Source organism: Anticarsia gemmatalis, chromosome 5 (assembly GCF_050436995.1).
Source record: "Anticarsia gemmatalis isolate Benzon Research Colony breed Stoneville strain chromosome 5, ilAntGemm2 primary, whole genome shotgun sequence".
Classification (NCBI taxonomy): domain Eukaryota; kingdom Metazoa; phylum Arthropoda; class Insecta; order Lepidoptera; family Erebidae; genus Anticarsia; species Anticarsia gemmatalis.
The window spans coordinates 12098228-12121680 of record NC_134749.1 but is presented as its reverse complement, the minus strand read 5'-3'; the positions used below and the strand labels follow the sequence as shown (position 1 = coordinate 12121680).

General features: G+C 34.3%; 1 protein-coding gene across 2 annotated transcripts in view; it reads left to right on the top strand.

The window, feature by feature from the left end:
* Positions 1-23453, top strand: part of Lmpt (four and a half LIM domains protein limpet) — a 227131-nt gene that overhangs the window by 142186 nt on the left and 61492 nt on the right. For both annotated transcript variants that reach the window (XM_076114819.1, XM_076114818.1), the window contains 4 exons: positions 19464-19611; positions 20706-20922; positions 21012-21115; positions 21265-21408. In XM_076114819.1, coding sequence (XP_075970934.1) covers positions 19464-19611; positions 20706-20922; positions 21012-21115; positions 21265-21408 — 613 coding nt within the window. The remainder of the gene's footprint in view (positions 1-19463; positions 19612-20705; positions 20923-21011; positions 21116-21264; positions 21409-23453) is intronic.

The window sequence follows — 23453 nt, the reverse complement described above, 5'->3', positions numbered from 1 at the left end:
AGACATACCAGACAGAATATTAGTATGGATTTACGATTGAGTCTAAAAAAATATTGTCAGCCTTTTTATCAATGGAGATTAAGATGAATAAACGTAGCTGTAAAATGATTTTACTACTTACGTTCACGGATTAGTCTGTGCGAAATGATTTCCTGTCATATTTTAAAAAGTTTTTGGCAAAAGAAGTGTTTATATGACTTAATATTACTAAAAAGACATATATCATTTAGTAGTTTCCGAGATCCTAACCTATGAAACTAACATGGTTTAGTGACATGGATATATAGACCACGTTTCCGTTCTTTAGATTCTTAATACCCATATCTCCAATAATACTTTATCAATTTTCCTCAGTTATACTTCAGCTTCTAATCGGCATTTTAGCGATCAAAAAGAGTGGGCAGGAGTTTAATGCCATTCTTATAGGCCCTCCCTTCCGACTTCCTCCTGGCGGTAAACTCAGTGTTTTGACAATCATTCAAGTGTCAGTACTTACTTGATTTAACTGATGGATTTGATTTTATGAAATCAGTGCACGATGGACCGTGCCGGAGCATGGCACAGTACAGACAGGTTTGGAAGAAAAGAGGGGAGGCCTTTGCCCAGCAGTAGGACACATAAAGGGCTAACAAAAAAAAATTGCTGTAGTTTTTACATATCACGCTAAAAAACAAGCCGACAAAATGTTCCTATAAATATACATTTGACTGCTTCATAGAATACGTTATATTGTGGGTAGTTTTCATCATATTTTTATGAACCATCCGATAGAATATTGGCGGTTATATATGTGGCATTTTTACTAGTTTATTCGCGGCTTTTTCTACCACCATAATGTGCCACCTGGATGGGAACTAAATTATTATATCGTAAAACTCTGGGTGAAAATCTTCCATTATCACTGTATTTAATGTATAATATATTATGGTTTTTATAACCTCATGTTGTATGATAACGTGTGTTATGTGTTCGTGAATCACTGGGTCAAAATAGCTCATATTTTTGACGTTTTCATAAAGTTACACATGTTACATTGTTTCGCTTCTAGTGATCGATATGGTCCATTCCTTTGCCTAAGTAATTTTGTGGTTAGTCTAATCTCAATAAGAATGTAAGTATATACATAAATGTGATAGCTTCTGTCCAAATTTGGTTCTCTTCTAACGCCATTCCGTTGATTTGAGTAGATTATTATATTTTAACTCATTCATTTTAGTATACTTGTATTTAAGTAGCTTAGATCAATTTAGCGTTTTGTAAATGGAAATAACGAATAATATTTTTTTACGAGTCATAATAACTTCTATTTGTCATGACCGTATATGCCTTGCAGTCCAAGTGCAACGAATTACTAGGAAATACTAAAACCAACATATTCAAGCGAACATAATCTCCCCCTGACTGATAATACAGTAACATTACTTCTAACAAAATTAATGAACTATGAAAATACTCATAAAATACATAGTTGTATTGCAAATGGCCGCCTTAAGTCCAACTCATAAACGTCAACGAAGGGAGTGGACAATTCAATTGCCTTATTTACTACCTCATTAAATACTAACTTGGTAAACTTAAGCCTTTACTATTTATTTATTGAGAACATAAATAAGTTAAAACGAGCCCATGAAGGAATATTAAAAGTTTCTTGAAAGGCAATCTATTTGATAGAACGGTGGAATAAAAAGGGTTGCTAAAGTGTGCCTTTTAGCAACTAAAATATTTTTTCTAAATATTTAATTATTGTACCTCGTATTTTTACACTTTTGAGTATCGATAATTTGACGCTTAAAATGTTCTTACGGCATCCGCTAGGGGCGCTGTATCATTTTTCGTTCAATTTTGTTCAAGACGACAGTTGTAACCTGTTACAATAAACAATTGTAGCAGAAAAGGAACTATTGAAAAAAGTTTAGGACTAAAATGGCGGACCAAATGACATAATATATGATTTCCGAAACACGGCTATTATTTCAAATTTATTTAAGCTTGTAAGTACTACAAAATTCTTTACGAGCATATCCCAAATCCCGGATAAATAAAAGCATCATTGAACTATCAAACGCTTTACGGAAATCTTACAAAATTGCGTATTTACAATGCACGTTTCGTATTAAATATATCTTCAAACGGCAAAGTCCTTTGATCTTGAAATATTTTTACAGTTTCATTGAACTTGAAAATGGTTCTGGCCATCAATATTGACCATGATACCTTATACTCTTTGAAAGCTGTGCCAAAGAAACCAGTATTGGCGGGAAAATATTTTGACAGTTGAATGTGATGACTTATTTGAAGAGACTGGCTGCGTGGAAGTCATTTTAAAAATAGATTTGACGTGGTGTTTTGATAATTTTTCATTATAACGGAAGGAAAACTGGAAACAGTGTTAATATAGCATACATGGTGGCTAAATTCGGGTTTATTAAATTGCCACCTGTCATAAACCGTTAGAACGTGGTTATTATAAAACAAAGTCCCTTCACCGCCTCTGTCTATCGATTCGCATATATCGATAGAAGGAAAGTTTAGGCGAATCATTTGTTAAGGTTAACCCGGAGTACCACAGGCAAAGCCGAAGTGGGCCGCTGGTGTATCATAAAGTTTTATTTTTCTTAGAGAGAAACTAATAAGGTTGGCATATCCAAAACACACAATGACATAATAGTCACCTGATATGTGTGTCTTTTCGGAGTATTTAGTATTAAAAAATCTAGGACTCAAGTCTTTACTGATAAAAATATCAGTCGCGGTACTATGACGTCACTGTCAACGCATCATCAACCTAAGCCCCTTCTAGATAAATGTCGAAGATTGTTTACCTTGCGAGAAGCAGTTAGCACTTCCACGAAATTTATATCTAGGGCATATTTATGTTATTATGTCATTATTAAACCGACTTTTAAAATACTTTGTATTCAAATATTCATTTTTGTTTTGTATTATTGGGCAAATTGTAATTTTATTTGATCAAATGAGGTTTATTCCGAAATAGTCCCATTTTAATTTAAAAAAAATCGAATGTCCTGTTACGGACATCAGGTTCATCTACGCATATTCGGTTTTGCCGCCTAATGCCTAATAAATATTCTTAATGATTTATGCAAAATACTAATAGCAATTTTTGTTTGTTTTCAGGTAAGGGAGTAACTTTTATATATAGATAATGTTCAGCAATTTGGTAAGTGTATCACATAAGCTGGTTGAAATATGCGACATACCTATCAAAAATGAATTTACCTACTTACATTCAATAATAGATCCTAGTAGAAAGACCTAAGGTATGAAATCGTATAAAATACCTTTGTTTAATTTAAATACAAGAATAAATATGATTCTACTATTTGTTTTAATAGTATGAGGAATTCGAATAAAATATTCCGCTTTATTTTCCCGTTTGATTGACAAATGAATGACGGGCAAGGTCCGGTGAAACATAAAGCGTATGATGGGAAACATAACATTGGAATAAAGGCCTACATTTTTATTTCAGCCAATTTACATACCGAGCCCTGAAATTAACGTTAATCTTTCATTATGTCGCATAAAACCTGTCCTAGAAAACTAATTTTATTTACTACTGAAATTACCACCATCTTGTCAATTCTCAGCTTCGTTTAAAAAAAATCGGGAAAAGTGCGAGATGAATTAGCGCATAGTTAAAAATTACTGGTAACTTAATTGCTGAAATTATAACAAGAATAAGAAGTTTTTTTATAATTGTTGTTATATCGGCAACAGAAATATGTACATAATCTGTCAAAATTTCAACCGTCATTAACAATCATAGTTCATGAGATACAGTCTGAATAAGTGGTGACATAGACAGTCAGCGAAGTCCCCGATAAAATCCCGTTTTTACCCTTTAGGTACGGAACGCTAAAAAGAACAAAATATCAAGTCATCAGTCCTGTCAATTACTAAGAAAAATAAAAGAACAATTTCATAGACATTTTAACGACGCGCCTAATCAACATATTTGAAAGCAAACATCCTATTGTCTTATTAACATAGTTTTATTTTCATTAGTAGACTACACATCGCCCACGCGAACGTTAAACTGTTACTGAACGAAATAACATATTTTATTGAAATACTGACCGAATACTTTGATAGACGGTGTTTTTTTATAGTTTCTCTTTAAACGTGGCTTTAATGATCTTATATGAAATGTTCCTCTGGCCGATATTCGGCTATGGCAACCAGTTGAAACCAGCCGATTGAGCAGGATTTTGTTTATAGTGTTCAAGTGTAACCATTTTTTATTCCCTTACTCTCATAGCACTGTAGGACGGCTAAATCGACACGACCAGTGAGTGAGTGGGTGGTCAGTCGCAGGACCGACGACTTTACGTGCTCTCCCAGTCAGGGAGATCTCCAACGACAACTTCCTAACTACGGGCAATCTGTGAGAAATCCTTAACAGAAAACCTCAGAAAATACTTTTAGCGTGACCCAGGATTCGAAGCTGAGACCTCTGCGCGGCAGTCGCTTACTCCCGTTTGTGCCACAGAAGCAGATCTTTTATGTGCTTATAAAAATTAGTGGGTTATTTTTAAGTGTAGTATTTTCAGACAGATCCGGGATTTTTAATAACCTGTGTGTTGGTTGTTTGATGTACGCATTTTTAAGTTTTATTTTTGATTACAAATTACACTAATTATAGCATCACTGAATAAATGTTGGATAGTTTTCTGGTTTTCACAAGTTGCGTTACTTTATATCACACTTAGGTAAAGAAAGCGTTTTGGTATCTCCCTACCCCTATGGTCCCATAGGGGTAGGCAAAGACGAAAACGCTCCATGTAATAATTATACTGATATTCAGCTGCGTCCGATGAGACTAGAAGCCGATTCCAACATAGTTTGGAAGAAAGTCTAGGCTCAAACGATTCACGATCATTCATTCGGGTAAATTGACCAGACAGCATAAATTTTCTCTTCCGAATTTTCTTTACAAGAATGATAGCGTAATTTTTTTTTCACACCATAGATAAAACGGCCAGCTATTTCTCGCAGTTAATACGAGTCCAATTATTATTGTTTATGCCTCACATGTCATATCTCTACGGTTTATTACAAGTAGTAAATTTTACGTACCTACCAATCGTAAGAATCGTGACCTTGTTCACCATTATTGAATTTCACGAAACCATATAAATAAATTATTGAAATTCTTTTGTATATTTATTTACTGTTTTGTTTTAAACTTTGTGTAAAATAAAATACTGGAAAATTACATAAACGAAATTTCTTAAAAATAATCTTTGTTATATAATAAATTATGAAAATAAATAATGTGCAATGTTTAGATTTTATGTACGGTTATGGTTTCCGATGTACATACATTTATTTATTTTATATTCTATGTGTTTTTCGAATAAAAATAAGAAGTTTACTTCCAAAATAATAAACAAAAAGCAATGTGAAATATTTTCTTCGCGTCCGAAGTCTGGAAAAATAATCCCTAGTTTAAAACCAGGAATTGTTTACTATGTCTGTACTAAGCCATTCTATCAACCTAAATAACAACGACGAAATGATATACAAACTAACAAGCAAACAAACAATCAAAATGACGGCACGTTCGTCCATTTGTTAGGTTTATTGTTATGAAATACCGGACAAAAACAGAAATCAATTTGTTTTAAAACGTTACCTATAAATATTATTGTTTTGACTTGTTGTTTGTTCATTATGTGATATAAATCACATCTGTCATCGCTTTTATGTAATAAAAGGGAAATATGTTGAAATAGCATTAATTTAACACTTTTTTATAGTAAAGGTGGTCTCGTAAATCCGTAGGAATTTATTAAAATGTAAAGCTTTCTATAAAGCTATATTTATTATAGCTGACCCGCGCAACTTCGCTTGCGTCACATATGAGAGAATGGGTCAAAATTGTCCCCGTTTTTGTAACATTTTTCACCCGTACTCTGCTCCTATTGGTAGTAGCGTGATGATATATAGCCTATAACCTTCCTCGACAAATGGACTATCTAACACTGAAAGAATTTTTCAAATCGGACCAGTAGTTCCTGAGATTAGCGCGTTCAAACAAACAAACAAACAAACAATCAAACGAACAAACTCTTCAGCTTTATAATATTAGTATAGATTTCCTTCTTTGAAAATTTACGTTACAGGTGACAACCTGTGTTGAAGACTGAACATTGAATAAATTATTGTAGTAGACATAGTTTCAGTTTTTTCACGAAACAATTATTTACGTGACACAGGCTTTTTAGCCTTCGAGATTTCAGTTAGATGATAGAGTTTAATACTTACATGCATCAAAATCTTTTACCCATACGGGTAGGCAGAAACCAAAGAAATTAAGTTTGTTGAATTTTAAAATCCAGAATAAGGTACCAATTTTGAAAGTGGTTGTAAGAATACACACAGGATACAAGTAAGCAGTAATTTAAAATCATGAATATTCAAAATGAATGAACAAGACATTTCAGTAGCCCACGCTAAAAGGAGAAAGAAAATTCTTCATACATGAATCACAGACACAAGATATTTAAATAACCCTACAAATAACTCAATAACCCTTTACACCATAAACAGATATCTTTATTTAGCCTCTTGATATAAGCTACTGATTTACACAAACACTCCCTATGAAAACAAACGTGTGCGAGAGCCGAGCTCATACGTCACTATAGTCCGACAACTTTGTAGAGAGAGTTGTATGCAAGGTTCGCGGGTGACAAGTATACAAAATATAGAATTTAGGACAGTTGTCTATTTGCTACGCCATTATTTTTATTGACAAGCACCTAAATTTCAATTTTGTAATCGAGTATCCCACTTCCTATCGACGGCAAGTTCCGATCAGTCCATCTCAAATGCGTCCAGTTTTCCTCCAGGTCAGCCATCTTCATTTGTGTCTCCCTCGTCTGCTATGACCATCCGCTGGCACCCAGTTAGTGGATGAAACCGGCTTTCCGGATATATGCTGCTGATAATTAATCTCAGTTATACATTAGATAAACCGTGCGTTCCAGGTCTCTTTACTGAGTTGTCGGACTGTAGGTATCTGCGTACAGGTAGACGTGATTGTGGTTAACCGAGGGTATCTCGTGATGATTGGCAAACGTGGGCAGATCACATGTTTTGAAATTATTACGTTTGTTCTAACAGGGAATAAAATTCGTACACACGGATTAAAGATCTTACGAGAAAGTTTGCCATTGGTGACAAGCCAGCTCGAAAGCAGTATTAGGCTTTTATCTATACCTAAACAACCTTATAAATATAGCAGGTATTGTTTGAAGTTTATGACTTAAAATACCATTGACCAGCAATTGTTACCTAAATGATAATTAATGTTGTTTTTCCTATATATTTGCGAAATTGAATATAAATAGTCCTATACTGTGTCCTGTGCTTTTGTGGGTTCATCAAACTATAACTACATAACATTTTGACTAGGTCACAGCACATTGTTATTAACTCTTCAAGGAAACTGTAACTGAATAACTGCTTACAAGGAAATACTGAATATTTCCTTCTGATAACATGTATAGCGCAGTTATTGTCACCTATTGTGTTATGTGCAAATAGATGTACCTATTTATATAGGTTTCAATAAACAAATAGCTCATTGCAGTTAAATTGTAAACAATAAATGCTGTAAAATAAATAAACTTAACCCATTCATGTCCCACTGCTGGAAAAGGGTCCGGGAGAAGTCCCGTAACGAGGGAGGGGTTAGGCCTTGAGTCCACCACGTTGGCTAAGTACGGGTTGTGGACTAACTCGACCTATGAGGTGTGAGAGCGACCTATTTCAATCAATTTATTAAATACCTTTACGCTTAAATTTAATGAAAAACTGTGTCTTTTGATGAAAAATTCATGATCATTTTTACGGTTACGGAGTTTATCGCCTGCAGGCAAACAGAAGGACGCGTTAGATAATATACACGTATCATATAAAGACGATGGAATAATATTTACTTACAGACATAAATTAACAATATAATCTACATCTAAACAATATTTAGACAAAGTAGGCCAAACACAAACACAATTTGTAACCATCGAGAATGTCAATGTGTTACTCTATGGTACTTCGTCTATCCTCTTTGGTCAAACACGAGACGTAGATGGTAAGCAGTGCTTGGAGGCGCGCCAAGTGTTTTGGTAAAAGATCAATTTGAATAATTTATGATAATAAATTTGCAGAAATAAATTGAGTTTGGTGTTTGGCTGTTTATTTATAGTTTTGATGACTTTCGTGGCTTTGTGAGATCTAATAGAAACGAATAGAGAGGGTTTTAATTACCTACGTATATCAATAATCGATTTACTTATGGACTTTTTTTATTAAAGTCAAGCCTTTCATTTTAAATGCTTAAATAAGGAAAGTTAAGCATTTGGATTATTATACTTTCATGTTTTGTGAAGACTGCATTTACTCTAGAAATATACTTTTACTCTCATTATGAATATAGAAAAAGCATGACCTTTTCTTTTTTTTATTTTTTTTTGCGTCAGGATAATGCATTACTGCATATCCCGCCCCAGGGAGGAAAGCCGGGGTCTGTCGGGCTCTCCCGCCGACTAGGCGTTCTGGCTGACGTGGGCATACCGACTAAAAACCTGACGGTGTTCCTTCTACAGTCACAATCACAATAACGCAAATATTTATTCCATGAAGGAATCAAATCCCATAACTCCCACAAGTACCTAATGATGAAGTCAATTAACTACTGCTTACAGCATCAATTTACACCAAAAATCTCCTAATGACAGCAACAGAACAATATTTATAACACGATGACAGGAACCTCAATGTAACTTCCGTTTTAAAAAATAAACAATATTGTCTATAGTGGCCATGTGTTCACGATAATTGGCGGGAAACCTCACTGCTTCCGCGATACCATAGATATTTTTATATTTTATTATTTATGTACTTTGGTTTTTTGTTTTATTTGAGAGCGTGAGATGACACGGCTCAGCTGCGTTTGGAGGATTTCTGTGTAATCAAAATATGAGTAGTTTTCCTATGAATGAAAAGTACTTACATATTTAGTTTTGTTTCGGGAAATAAAATTTCCATTAAATAATTAATTATGTGCTAATACATAATTATCAAACGGAACAAATCACTAACATCAAACATAAACCAAAGATTAGAATTATCTCTGGTTTATGTTGACGGGAATAGGAAGGTGTGATTTTATGTATGTAAGTAAAATAAAGACCACATACATGTTCTTGAATCGTCCCACTAAAGACAGGGCGCAAGAAAAAACAGTTTTAGATAGACTTTCGTCAGTCCTCAAATTGTCCTGTATCAGCGCTGCGCAAGACAAAAAATATATTCCAGTCTTTTTTCCTCCAAAATAGCATCAATTTACGAAATCACATGACGAAAGACAATACCTGTCAATTCATCAGTGAAAAAGAAAAAAAAATAGCTAAAATGTACAAGAAATCTGTCATGAAGACATAGGTTAATCGCGTATCGTCCAAAACAAACATTATAAATCTTTGAATGTAGTCGTTTATTTATATTGTGGCTTGTGGAAATTCTGTGATGAATTTATTGTGTTGGAAAATACATGAGTTAGAAATAATTTTCTAGACGATCATGGAAGGGGAGAAGATTGCAGGGACGACCCCTAGCTAGATGAAAGGGTGTTGGTAATGGATGAAACCGTGGCAAATTATAGTGGTTATAAAGTTAGAAGAAACGCAGCTCTTTTCAACCATAGATTTCGACGTTACGTTTCGCATAGTTAAACTCGCGTAATGTCGCCCTTTTTTCGTCCGAGATCAATCTCGCTAAAAACGAGATTGCAATGCCTATACTTAATATGGGTGTTATACCCAAAGGCAGGCAGAGGCGTATGAAATACACCCACACTGTACCATTTACGGGGGCGAGCTTATTTCCATTTACCGGGTATGTTACCAAACTCCGGGACACTATTGAGAAATATTATAGAATAGATAGAAAATATCAATACGTTGTTATATTTTATTCTTGCATGCATACTAAAGGTAACAATTACTTATTTAATTACTGTAATTAAATAAGTAGTTTGTAATAGTCATAATACATATAAGATCAGTAACTTTTATGTCTCCCGAAGCGTGAAAACATTCATCTCAAACAACATTTTGTAAATGAATTAAAATATATTAACAACTAATGACCAAAACCTTATAACTAGAGGTGCCCTTGCAACACTAATCTGCATGACCTAATTACTGGCAATAAAACAAGCCGAAATATATTTAATGGCAACACTGCCGCGGCTCTCTCGGCCGTGAATAATGGCAACAACTGACCGGTTAATGCTAACACGAGGAGTATTTAGTGTAATTCCCTTTTATTTTAAAGTGCATAATATATTATAATGAGTACATAAAACTAGCTAGCGACCGCGACTCCATCTGTTATTTATGTGCAAACTCTACCATCGTTTATAACTCTAATTTATGTTTTTGGTATTCCAAAATTAATTAATATTTATCGTGACCCAAAAAACATTAAATTAGTGATATTTTTTTAATTTTTACTTTCCTATTGTATCTTTATTATACAATAGAATACGGGAATTAATGCGAACATACTTTTTATGCCCGAAGTTTCGGCGCAGGGTACATTGGCCGTGGTCATAGACCGACAGTCAGTGTCGGTGAGCCTGGCGTTCCATGATAAAATAAAATAATATTCAGTGCTTTAATAATACATAACATTTTTCATGGTTGCGTAATACTTAAGAGAAATAACACAGAATTTTACTGATGGGAAAACTTTGGTCCGACACAAATCTCAATCCATAGAACTAGTCCTAACATCTTTCAAAGCAAAGTGCATTTTATTGATTGTTTAGTTTCGTAACTGTTTTATAAACATGCTCAAGGGATCAAAGCTTTCAAAGGATAATGTACAAAGGAACATACTCGGAACTCACATAAATATTAATATAATGCCTTCGTAACAATAGACGTATTATTCCACGACTATTCTTAGTAAAGAAAATAATACTGATCGTCCATTTCAAATAGGATCACCTTAGTTATTAAGTAATATCTAAAATGCTGTAGAGAGTTTTTTAATGTAGAACTAGTTTATCCAACCCAAAAACATTAGAAAAGCGTTCTGACAGCCCATTTAAAATAACATGATAAGTGTCGCTTGTATATTTCATTCATATCAGGGAAAATGTTAGAAAATAATCAAATTATATAACAGTGAAAGACCTATAAAATTGGGCTAATATTAACCGACGAATGCTTTGTTAGAACTTGCTTATGCTGTATGGCTGGAATCTTGATGTATATAAAGCCTTTAATTACATTTACATCTTTGAAATTGCAAGAAACACACCAGATTCTTATGCTATTCAGACACGAATACCAATTTTGGATAGTTTCAGACAAGTAACACATGTATTTGAATCCTTTTAGACATTTTAAAGTAAATTTCTAGTATCTACAATGAAGGAGTACCGCAAGGTCGTGCTCTAGTGCCACAGTAAAACAATTTGGACGGAAATAAATTTAAGTGTTTCGGATGCGTCACAAACGTTACCTTAACGACTCAAACGAGACGTAAGAGAAACTATTTACATGTAAATGTATTACACGGCACTAAAATTAATACTAGACTTTGTTTGAAAATAGTGAGACATAAAAAAATTATAACAAGCATACCTATATTTTTTTTAGATGGTTAATCCTTGAATGCTTAAATTCTTGGGATATTTAGTACTTCATTGGTCATACTGGTAATTATGAATCTGTAATATAATATGCAATATGCAATATTTATAATATGCAATATTTTAGATTTCATCTGACTTTATAACCAATCTGAAGACTGAAGACACTATTTCCAAAGTCAAAAATCTTCTAGGACATAACATTTACGATAGTATAGCACATAAGAAAATTCCAACATATAAACTGTTTCACAATGTCCTTATATTATTTGACGAACACAAAGAATAACGCAAAACTGGGCCCAAGTACCCAAAAACCCGGTTTTAGCAATAAAAATCAAGTCTTAAAAACCCTCAAGTTCCCTTTCATAAATATGCACGTAAACGTCATTGACCTGCAGCCGCAATTGTCAGCGCATACCAATTAAGTGCATTACTATTGGCATGGGAACCGCGTAGATTACTCATAACTACTGAGTACCGATGCTGTTTAAACTAGTTCTCAAACGTGGACCGTGTTTTAATTTGATTGTACGTGAGTTGAAGACTATACCTTACCATTTGTTAACTTGTTACTTACATGATTCTTTAAAGAATCGACTTCAATGCAAAATAAAGGATATAAAGTTTCAAATTTTTGAGGTTTTTCAAACAATCTGTGACAATAAGATCAAATTCAAATGGGGCCACAAGGAAGCACTACCTTTGGATAAAAAAGAACATTAACATCCACACAATTAAATGTTAAGTAGGAACTATACAAACAAACAGACGAAATCGACCAGGGCGCCATTATTAATTTGAAGAAGTAAGGATTATAACAAGTTTCGTGCGTTGGTTTCTGCCCAGTTAGAGATGGTTCTATAAGATTTTCTATAAGTATGTGTTTTACAAGTAAAATAATGTAACAAACATGTAACATGTCGCGCTAATCGTACGTACAAGTGATTATAATCTGCAGACTTATCTCGAGATAACATACCATTGGAATCTAATTACGTGATAAGCATGTTACTGCACAGTTCGTTGCTAAGAGGATTAAATATAATACTAAATAGGTACTTTTGCTTACAATATACGCCCAAAGTAGCTACTCTGTCACGCCTTTTTCCCATAGGGGTAGGCAGAGACCAAAGAACGCCACTTCGTACGATCCTTACAAACTTCCCTTGCCTCATTCACATCCATACATCTTGTCATACAGGACCGCCGGTTACGCACCTGACCTTTTTTCAAGACATCGCCGATGTGATCTGTGTGTCTTACCAGTGGCCCCTAGTACGTTTAAAAATTAACAGAAAAAGACAGTTTCAGCCTGCTGTTCCCTTATTTCAGGACCAGGGGTTTTATCATGTATCTCAGTTGACAACTATTTGAAAGCCACCATGCTGTACATTGCTTTCTTCCTTAGAATAAAATGATTAACACGTTACGTCAAAGCAGCAATGTACTGAATAGACCATCAATTTGACGTACACTAGTTGTCAAATGAGATACGTGATAAGCCAGCTGGTTAAAAAGGAACTTCAAAAGTATTCAACATAATAAATCCATTTACTTCCGTAAGTTCTTTAAATACCTAAATAGATCAACACATATTTCTCTCGCATCTGTTACGCGTCTATGTCAATAGTGCTAGTGGCCAATGTTGGCTTATAGTGGCCAATGTTGGGCATGGTGGCCAATAATAGCCGCGCGTTCACGGTGAAGGTCGGAGATAAGGTAACGTCTTTATATGATGCGGGATACTCAACATTTTGTTTCAAACTAAAAAACGCATGCTGAGATTTTGTATTAAATTGTCCGAATATTTGTATGCTTTTGTACTTAACGATTTTAAATCGAATTTTTTTTTGTAGGAGTCGTAAATGATACTGTCTAAAATTTACTTAATGTTGTATTGTAATGAAAAACCAGGGTCCAAATGTTTGATAGTTTTTATTTTGTAACCTTTAATTGCATTAAATATTATTTTACTCCCACCCAATTTTAAGTGTTTATAACTCAATAATAGAATAAATAAGTATACAATAAAGAAGAAATAACAAAAAACCATCTGAATGTAGAATATAATAAGGCATCGTAACTCTACACCCGACTAGTTTCAGTACCCTCTACTAAAACCATTCTACGCAAAATTTTACGCGATGTGGGTACACGCCTTAGGTCGAGTACCCCTGATCTAGTGCCTCAGCCTAAGCTTTCAAGATAACACCGTATTAGTGGTCGTAAAGCCAAGGTCATTGGATCGACTTCACATAGTACTATCAGTGATTGAAGTATTATGGGAATTGGTATAGATCATCTGCCATTTATTACAAATTAAATCTTTACTGTAGTACCTTGTTTAGGAAGAAAAGTCTCACAAAGAATTCATGTAACTATCTTTTCGAACGTGTCGTTGCCGCCAAAACTCCTGTTTGAAAATTTTGTATTGCAAAGAGTAGAACTCATTTGACCAACTATTTTTTATTTCTCTGCCGTCAAAATGCCAGAATGCCAGGAGCTTTCAATTGTACTTACGAAGTACCTATATAATAAGTAAATTGGTTTTTACTTAACAAAGGCAGTCGTAATTTCTGATATTATTTTAATAAGTAATAAGTAAAATAAAGGAAAAATAAACATCCCATTAAAACATTAAACTCGAAGTACTACGTCGAACGATAAACTTACCCAACTTTTATCTGTGTGCATCAAAACATAGGCTGCATGAATGAATGCTACTAATTAAGAATGATAAATATTTTGATTACTCTTAATTCTCTTAATTTGAACAAGTAGCATCAATTTCCTAATGTCAGCACGTGACTCATGGATTAGGCAAGTGCATTTATGAAGCATAAAACAGTACTATGACTTGCATTTCTTGGTGAAAAAAGCTTTGAAACTAAGTAAATATAAGGGGCTGTACTTTTTCCTTTTTAGTTACTTAAAATCATGCTAAGGTGCGGATTTCAAGGTTAATAGAATTTATAAATTTTGATAAAAAATATCTTAAAAATTTAGGTACACTGAACTTTTGCGAAAATAATTACAGATAAAAATACGTTGCGATTTGCAAAAATCTTTGAACCCGTCATTTTGTTATGACGTGTTTTGACAGCTGTCAATATTGGCGCAATCAACAAAGTACGAAAGATTTATAAATTTTATTTTTAATGAATCAGATGCAATTTAATACAAACGTGCAACGAATTAAGTTTTTAACCAGCTTTTATATTAATTTTAGGATTCTGATAGAAAAGAAACAAACAATTAAAAAGTGTGGTACAAAGCTTACTGATATTTTGAAACAGTCATGTAAAAACTCAAAACTTACTCATTTAAACGACCCATGCTTACATTTGATTAAAAAATGTCGGTCGTGCAAATTTTGAAAACACTTTTCGACATAAATAGGTAATATAATATACACTGTTTTGAGTGTTTTGTCTTTTTCACTCATATACAGTTTCAAAAATGATTGAAAGTGACAAAACATTGTTCTATTAATCGGAGCTTACTCAACGTTTAGTAATAAGGCAGTTTCTATGTACTTCTTAAAATCAATGGATTGTTTGACTCACATAGTTTCTTGTACGCACCGCGTAGTGAATGCGTAATGCTACAGTTTTCTTTATCCAACATTCTGAGTAATAATGAGTAATTCTGTTTCTTCAGTTATTGTATAAATGTCTTGTTTTGGTTTGACCTAAATGTGTTGTTTAAATGTTATGTTGTATCCTTAATATATATGTAATCTGTTTATTGCATTTTGGTGTAGTTATTGCTTTTTTATGGAATTTTACTATAAATTCTGTAAGGTGCCTGGAATGTTTCTATCAATATTTAATATAATTTTCTTATTCTGACTACATGAAAATCTTAATCCTAACATTTAACCATAACTATTTGTGCGTCATCGCATAACTGTCAAATTAAGTTTGACGTTTCGCCGATACGAGCGATTACGCATTGAAATTTTTAATTATATCTTATAATTTATGCATGGGGATTTCCGAAAATCCTCTCTTAGTGCTTTTCTTCTCCCAAGGATCTTCATATAAAATTTTAACTTCCTACGCTCAGTAGTTTTGGCTGTGCGTTGTCAATCAATCAGTCAGTTAGTAACGGAAGAGTTTTATATATAGATGATGACTGAACACTATATTTAAAAAAAATACCAAACCTAAAACCGCATTTAATAACATTAAAATTCTGCATTAAGGAAATGTTAGTGGAAAACAAAGTTGTATAAAATAATAGTAAAACATCAATAAATATCTGTTGTTCCAGTCTGATCGCCAAACGCCAACAATTCCTGTTTTATTACAAACTACGTATTCTTCCTTTGATGTCTTCGCTCATAAAATAATGTATTTATATTACAACTACTTGTATATTTGATACGCATTTTTTGATACGAACATAAAACTGCTTTGATACGTCAGTGTGTATTTTACGGATATTTTTTAAAAACTGTATCTACTGTCTTAAATTTCGATTTAATCGAGTGAAATTATCCGATAATGATATTCCTGTTATTACGGCTGAATACTGAAACTGAAACTTTTGTGCGAGTGTTAGGTCAAGATAGACACTAGCGACATACAGCGGGCAATAGAAGAACTAAAATAATTTCAAGTCTTATAACTTCCAATATATTAATGTGAACCGAAATCAATATTGCTATAAAATTATCTGAAACTCAATTTCATTACAGTTTAGGCTCTTCGTACACAGTGCTACGAAAATTTTATCGTGTCGAACCCCAATGGATTAAAATTTGTATGGCGATAGCCACTTGAAGACCAAAATCATTGAGTTTCGCAGATTTGTGTAGTCTTGTGTATGCAATTTGTTAGCAATGTCAACTTATCCATCAGCCAATTGAAACACAAACACACAGAAACAAAAGCCGAACTCTTGTACTACAAAACTGTCAATCTCATATTTCCATACATTTGAGTCTCAAGCGAGATATTCATACGAAGTCAGTAACCGCTTACCAAATCTCCTTGCTGCGTTGCGCACACGCACTTATCCTATTAAATCAGTTTATTGTAGGGCTGACAAATACGGACTTATTATTTGGACAAATCTCGCTTCGCTGCCTTAGACAACTCTAAACATAGCTCTAGACCATGGAACAAGGAACAATTTCATGTTATAATCTAGTGTACAGAGTGAAAGCTACTTTTGAAGGTATGTTAAATCTGGGAAAATAAACATTGTTTTCTAAATAAACAAATTCAAATGTTCTTGACAACTGCTCACATGTCCCGGGAATCGAACACACTATAAATTAAAATAGTTTTCATGCATGACCCATATTTTTTTCTTCTACCCTGACTATTTTGGCTTTTAATCTTATTCTATAGATAGGGTACAGGGTATCCTGAAGTTAAGAGTGAAGTCATCATTTTTATATCTTATCGTGGGACACGGGAATCCCGGTAATAATCCCCGGATTTGCCACCAACCCTAGTTAGGAGCCGGTCAATCATATCAGACATCAGGCACTTAGCATTTCAATAAGATGATACAGACCATTGTGTTTGTATGTATGTATGATAATGCAAGATTTAAGATCAGTCAAAAAGATTTTGTGACAGGCGTATGTTGGCTTGAGGACCTTTTTGAAAGTGTAATTTTTATTTGTCAGACCTCAGCGGTAGTGTAAACGACTGCTGACAGCTGACCACGAGGTCTCAGATTCGAAAAATCCTTTACATTTCAGTGGCTATTAGCCCAAAATGCAAAAATTATTAACATCTCTTTACCCATATTTATTTTAAGCTCAGGTTAAAATAGTTTAAAAAGCTTTGTTTGCAATTTTACTCGTAGTCATGGTCATCATTCCTGTTAGCTATTGCCTTGCTCGAATATGTCTATTATACGTGCAAAAATCCTACTTGTAGCAGTTTCAGGAATGAGCACCGTTTAACTAACTTAAATACTTTTCAGTTTTATTATGCTTTGTTTTATTTTTATATTGCTTGTAGATTTTTGAAATCGTAAACTTGTAAATAGGAGAGCTGACAGTATTTCCTTAGGAGACACGAGGGAAATTAGTACATCAGACTTATGTAGCTGCTCAAGGGACATCATTTAATTTGATCCTTTTAAAATGGACTCTAGTCGTATTACCCGGAAGTGTGTCTAGCCAAATGAAATACTTCTAAAAGATATAATAGTTGGTGTAAAATTGATCTATCATTTATAGAGTAACTATGATATGCCTTTCTTGTTAATTATGTTGAGTTTCGGTTAGCCTAAATTGACATGAAAAAATATTCATATACTTACCTTCCTCAGTGCAAACCATTATTTAGTTATATTTTGATTACGAAACCTATCATTTATTTCTTTTAACTCCGACATAAGCGTACAGTATTAAATCTAGTCAACCACCAGCCCATAACATCAAATATAATAATATGTCTAGACAAAACCCGAATTTAACCTGAATATAATCAGACCAAAAGTCTCCCGTGCAATCGCTTCTGGCGTCCATACAAAACATTTTTATTTAAATTTAATGTGTTTTTCAAGTAGTTATGTGATAATCTATGCACCGTGCATGCATCTGATCTCATGATGACGTCACGCAAAGTAACTGTCTGGATGAAATCATTTATTTAGTGAGCATTTTATTAAATAAATGGTTCTAATTCACCTGTGAAATGTATACGTCTTTTGAGGATGTTATTTTGCTTCAAGTGAAGAAGAGAGATGCAATTTGTTCTTGAATAGATATAAAGAATAAAAGACCACTACCATATGGGATTCATAGCATGGGAGGGAGAGAGAAATTTAAAGAATAAAATCCCCAACCCACACTTGGCCAGCATGGTGGACTCAAAGCCTAACCCCGCCTCCTCGTTTGGGAGAAGACCATTGCCCTGCAGTGGGACAGTATGGGTTAAAAAGAAAGATATAAATTCCTTAAAAGAATAATTAATTGTCAGTGATTTGTTGTACTGTGACTCCAGATCTGATCAGTGTAGTCAATGATAGTAAATGACTACGCAAGAGACTAACTAACAACTCTATCGTATCCCATAAAAATATACCCATGTCTATTTCGAACATACCTTTCTAAAATTACCTACAAAATTGAGTAGTAAATCATCACCAAAAAAAACACTTCTTATTATCTCACGTATAATCCAACCCTCTTTCTACAAATAGCACAAATCTTCACTTTCTAATCCCATACATAAACATATTGGTTGTTTACGAGCTTGTTAGGTCTGACTCTCATTGTCCGTTGTCACACGAGACAAGACTATTGTCTTATATCTCTTATTAGGATAAGATGTGTTGTCACGAGCGGTATTTTTAGATTGTATGTGCAAATGTGTTTTGTTGGATTTATGATTGTTATTTTGAGCTTAGTTTTGATTTTGACTTCAGATTTGTTGGTTAGGTTAAATTTTATAGTTAAACGACACTATTGATGATGATAATGACCCTTTTCACGGTCTAAGTATAGTTTATTCTATGAAGGAAACAATACGGTTTTGATTTTAATTTAGTTGCGCTAAACAGATAAAAGATAACCACAGTTTGGAATGACGTAAAAACTTTGTAGAATTTATAATAATTGCAGTTAATTGAACTAGATGACTATATAAGTATCAATATACCAAAATTATTATAATCTTTTATAACAGAACCCCTATAAAGTAGGTATCTTTATTCGTCTCTCCTCTACCCTCTGACCTGAGTCAACTATACCATCTTTTACAATAACTAACGTAATATTTTCTCGTTATTCCAGAAAGACATGCAAGTCATGCGGCTGTGATCGTCTGAAGCACTCGGTGTACCACGAGGAGCTGGGCTCGGTGCGCGACCGCCTCGGGCTGCGCGAGTCCAGGGTCAACCACCACTCCTACGACAGTCCGCCAGGACTCACTGCTAAGCAGGTAAATAGTTTAATTAAGAGTTAATAAAAACTAAATTAATACAATATTTTTTTTATAAGGAGTTTAAAAAGCCATTGTTGTAATTTTTACTACATGACTTTTACTTAGGTACTGACTTAGGGGCTTATGATAATGCCTGTATCTGTAAATTTAACTAATATTTTACGTAGAATTGCCAACGTTAGTTAGCATTTTTTCAAATCAGCGTCGGAGTTTACGTGAAACATTTACAAACACACTGACGAATATAGTTAAGTTTGGTTTTAACTTCTGAAATACTGTTAATGTTCCCTTAGCCGACATTCAGGGATATTCGGATTATAGCGTTAAAGTGTGTGTATAATACAGAGGTAGACTCATAATTCTCCCACTCTTATTGCCTGGTGGGACGGATAACCGACAATAAGTGGTCAGACTGGTCAGGCACAGAACCTACAACTTTACGTGTTCTCCTGGGTAAAAACTATTATGAATAGTTTTAACTGGGACATTACTCTACAATAAAGTTCACTACAATATGTTCAATCAACTAAACTAATGGCTATATTAAACTGATTAATTTAGTATAGACGCAGTTGTTGGAACTTTTAAGCGCGTTATAATGACAGTACGAGATGTTGGCATCCGAAGTAGGGCGGACAGATTAACATGCCTTCCGACTGTCATGTCATTATAAATAGTGGTGTCTTTAAATAAATACCAATGTATTTCGGTTATAAGTATTTTAAACTAAATACTGACCTACTGGAAGGCAAGGGTCTCCCCTTATTCTGAGAGAGGGGTTAAGCATTACGAATACTTATGTTGAGGGCTAAGTAATGATAAAGGCATGCAATTCTTCGGAAACGGTTTAAACAACTTAAATTATCAGATAATAGGTATAATATTTTCATTATTAAAATTTACTGTCACATCGCTGGGTAAAGACCTTCCAAAACTGTTCGATGTCATGCTTTAACAATTTTTTGATCCAGGGCACGTCATGCTAACTGACTTATAATTAAATTTATTAACCTTTATAACATAAAAAAATATATATTCAGATGTGACCGAGAAATATTGGCCCACAGCTAATAATATTTTTTTCTTTTCAGACTGAACTGTTCTGGTCATCGTTAGCAGAACGAGCGCCTACAGGTGTAGGTGGCGCCACCGGCGCGGCCGCGTGGAGGGCTTGGCGGACTAGAGCTCTAGCGTCTCAGTTACCGAAGCAAGATCTATCGTTAGCACATTGTCGACATATAGACGAAGGACATCGTAAACAATATGAGGACTTCGTTGCTGCTAGGAACGAAATTGCACTCGATATTGGTACGACACAGTAATTCATAAACTCAGAGCCATCTATTGCCTAATAGCGGAACTAAGTTTTTTATTTTAATATCATGTTTTTGTTTCAGGCGTTGCAAGTCAATATCACGGTGCATCAATTGAATGTATGGGATGTAATAAACCAATCCGGAGTGGAAGTATTACAGTCCAAGCGCCCCGGATAGGTGAAGATGTAAGTAGCGCCACCTAAAATATATTTTTATAACTAACTGCAAAATTACAAATGGAAGTTAGTTACGCCACTTGCCGCTAGATGGCAGTAGTCGACAAAAGTTTAAAATGGAACTATTTCTTTCTAAAAAGTTGTTATTTGTTTAACAGGCATATTTCCATCCAACTTGCTTCTCTTGTGCTGAATGTGATGAGCTACTGGTGGAGCTGGCGTACTGCGCGTTAGATGGACGGCTGTACTGCGTCCGGCATTATGCGGAGAGGCTCAAGCCCCGGTGTCATGCTTGCGATGAAGTAAGTCAAGTGTTTAATAAAAATATCGTTAATTTAGGTTTTCAAAAGTACAAGAACTGCGACTTTTCTGCGTCTTCGTAAGGATTATCGTTGATGCAGTATGCAATCTATACATACAGGGTGTAACAGACAGGCTACCGAAAACGAAAAAAAAATGATTCTAGACATGATTCTGGTGCTTATGGCGTTGAAAATTTTCATCGCTTTTTTCATGATTTTTCCGATTTTTTATGCGTTTTTTTTATTTTTTTTCGGTATTATTTCGTTAATACTACACAGTGCAACATGAATATGAGAAAAAATCCGTCATATTACTGTTTTTCACAAAAAACAGCAATGGATTAAAACAACGTATAAATTCGCTATCAGCTGTCCGCGGCCAACGACACCGCGCCGGCGCACGGTGGATCGAAAATCGGCTGTAGAAGACATAGGATCTCGATGTCGTGAATGTTATTTTTTTTTGATGGAAATGTATTCTGCTGATCATTACTGATCTATAAAATGTCATATGACGTAATTGTGTGCACAAATGGAAGAGTTATAATTTTTTAAAGAAAATTTTGTATGGAGCTGACATGAAAAATGAGAATATCTCTGGAATCGCAAGGTTGGCCATTATATTCTTGCACACTGATATAGTACTATTTATTTGTGAATTTTTGACATACTTTATATCGCGGCATCACTTGCGATTTTTTTTCTAAAAATCGTCAAAATTTTCAAAAAAAATATTTTGTTTATGATACATTTAAATGCTTAAGTATGTCTATAACAAGTGTAATTTACAATACTTTTTATGCTTACACCAAAAAGTTCTGAGAAATCACAAAATCGTACTACTCCTCCTCGAACGGTGTTCTCTGAACTTCGTATAATCTTTGTTTCGGGCCTCTGAAGCTTCTTCCGAAAGACTTCCAATTGGTACAATAGCATTTACTGCAATTATGTCCCCTCCGTGAATCAACAATTTGTGGACGGTTGATGACATGTAGTACCCTACCCATCATACAGTTCCACGTATTTTTCAGCGATTGTTCTAGCGTATTCTTTAATTACGGCACGTCTACAAACTCTCCAGATGTCATAGCTCTCAGAATTACAGCAAATCTGCGTATTATGTCTATATCTAATGCAATGATCATCTTTGAATCGATTTTGGATGAGTTTTTTTCGTGGATGCAAAAACTCTTGATGGCCTTCTCCTCTAGCAGACCACTTTTTGAAGTCGAGACGATACAGTATGTGTAAAAATTATTCCATCACATTTATGCAGGCATGAAATGATGATAATCCGAACTCATACACACCAGAAGAAATGGTTTTTGACGCAATGGCATCTAACTTATTCGTTTATATGGTCTTAGCCAAACACATGTAGCAGGCCGCATTGACTTCGCTTCTTTGTACATATCTGTACAAATTTTGCCATCAATCATCTTCATCGTTAATTGGTGAATAATTTCATGTCCCTGACATTTTGAGGGAACGAGAGCTGCAATTTTGTTATCCGTAACGAGAGCTTCAATATTGTTCCGTAGCAGTTTTTTCCTTTATGACAACTTCTTTGGATGCTTTCGAAAAACTAAACTGGACTGGAGGGTAATACATAGGTGAGTAGGGTTTTGGATTCACCCATACGGTATCACCGTCAGCTATCAACCTTATCTGAACCAAAGAGGTCACAAATATGCTGGAATCATCTTGAACACTCTCTATGTTTTGCTTATATCTACTTTGATTAGATGCACCGTCTAATCCCCAGTTTGATATTAATACCTTTTTTTTATCTTGTCGTTACAAGTTCGGTATTTGGATTATATGAAGACCTAATCTCTAAAGCAAACCTAACGCAGGTTTGCTGTGATTCTGAGAGTTATCACATCTGGAGAGTTTGTAGACGTGCCGTAATTAAAGAATACGCTAGAACAATCGCTGAAAAATACGTGGAACTGTATGATGGGTAGGGTACTACATGTCATCAACCGTCCACAAATTGTTGATTCACGGAGGGGACATAATTGCAGTAAATGCTATTGTACCAA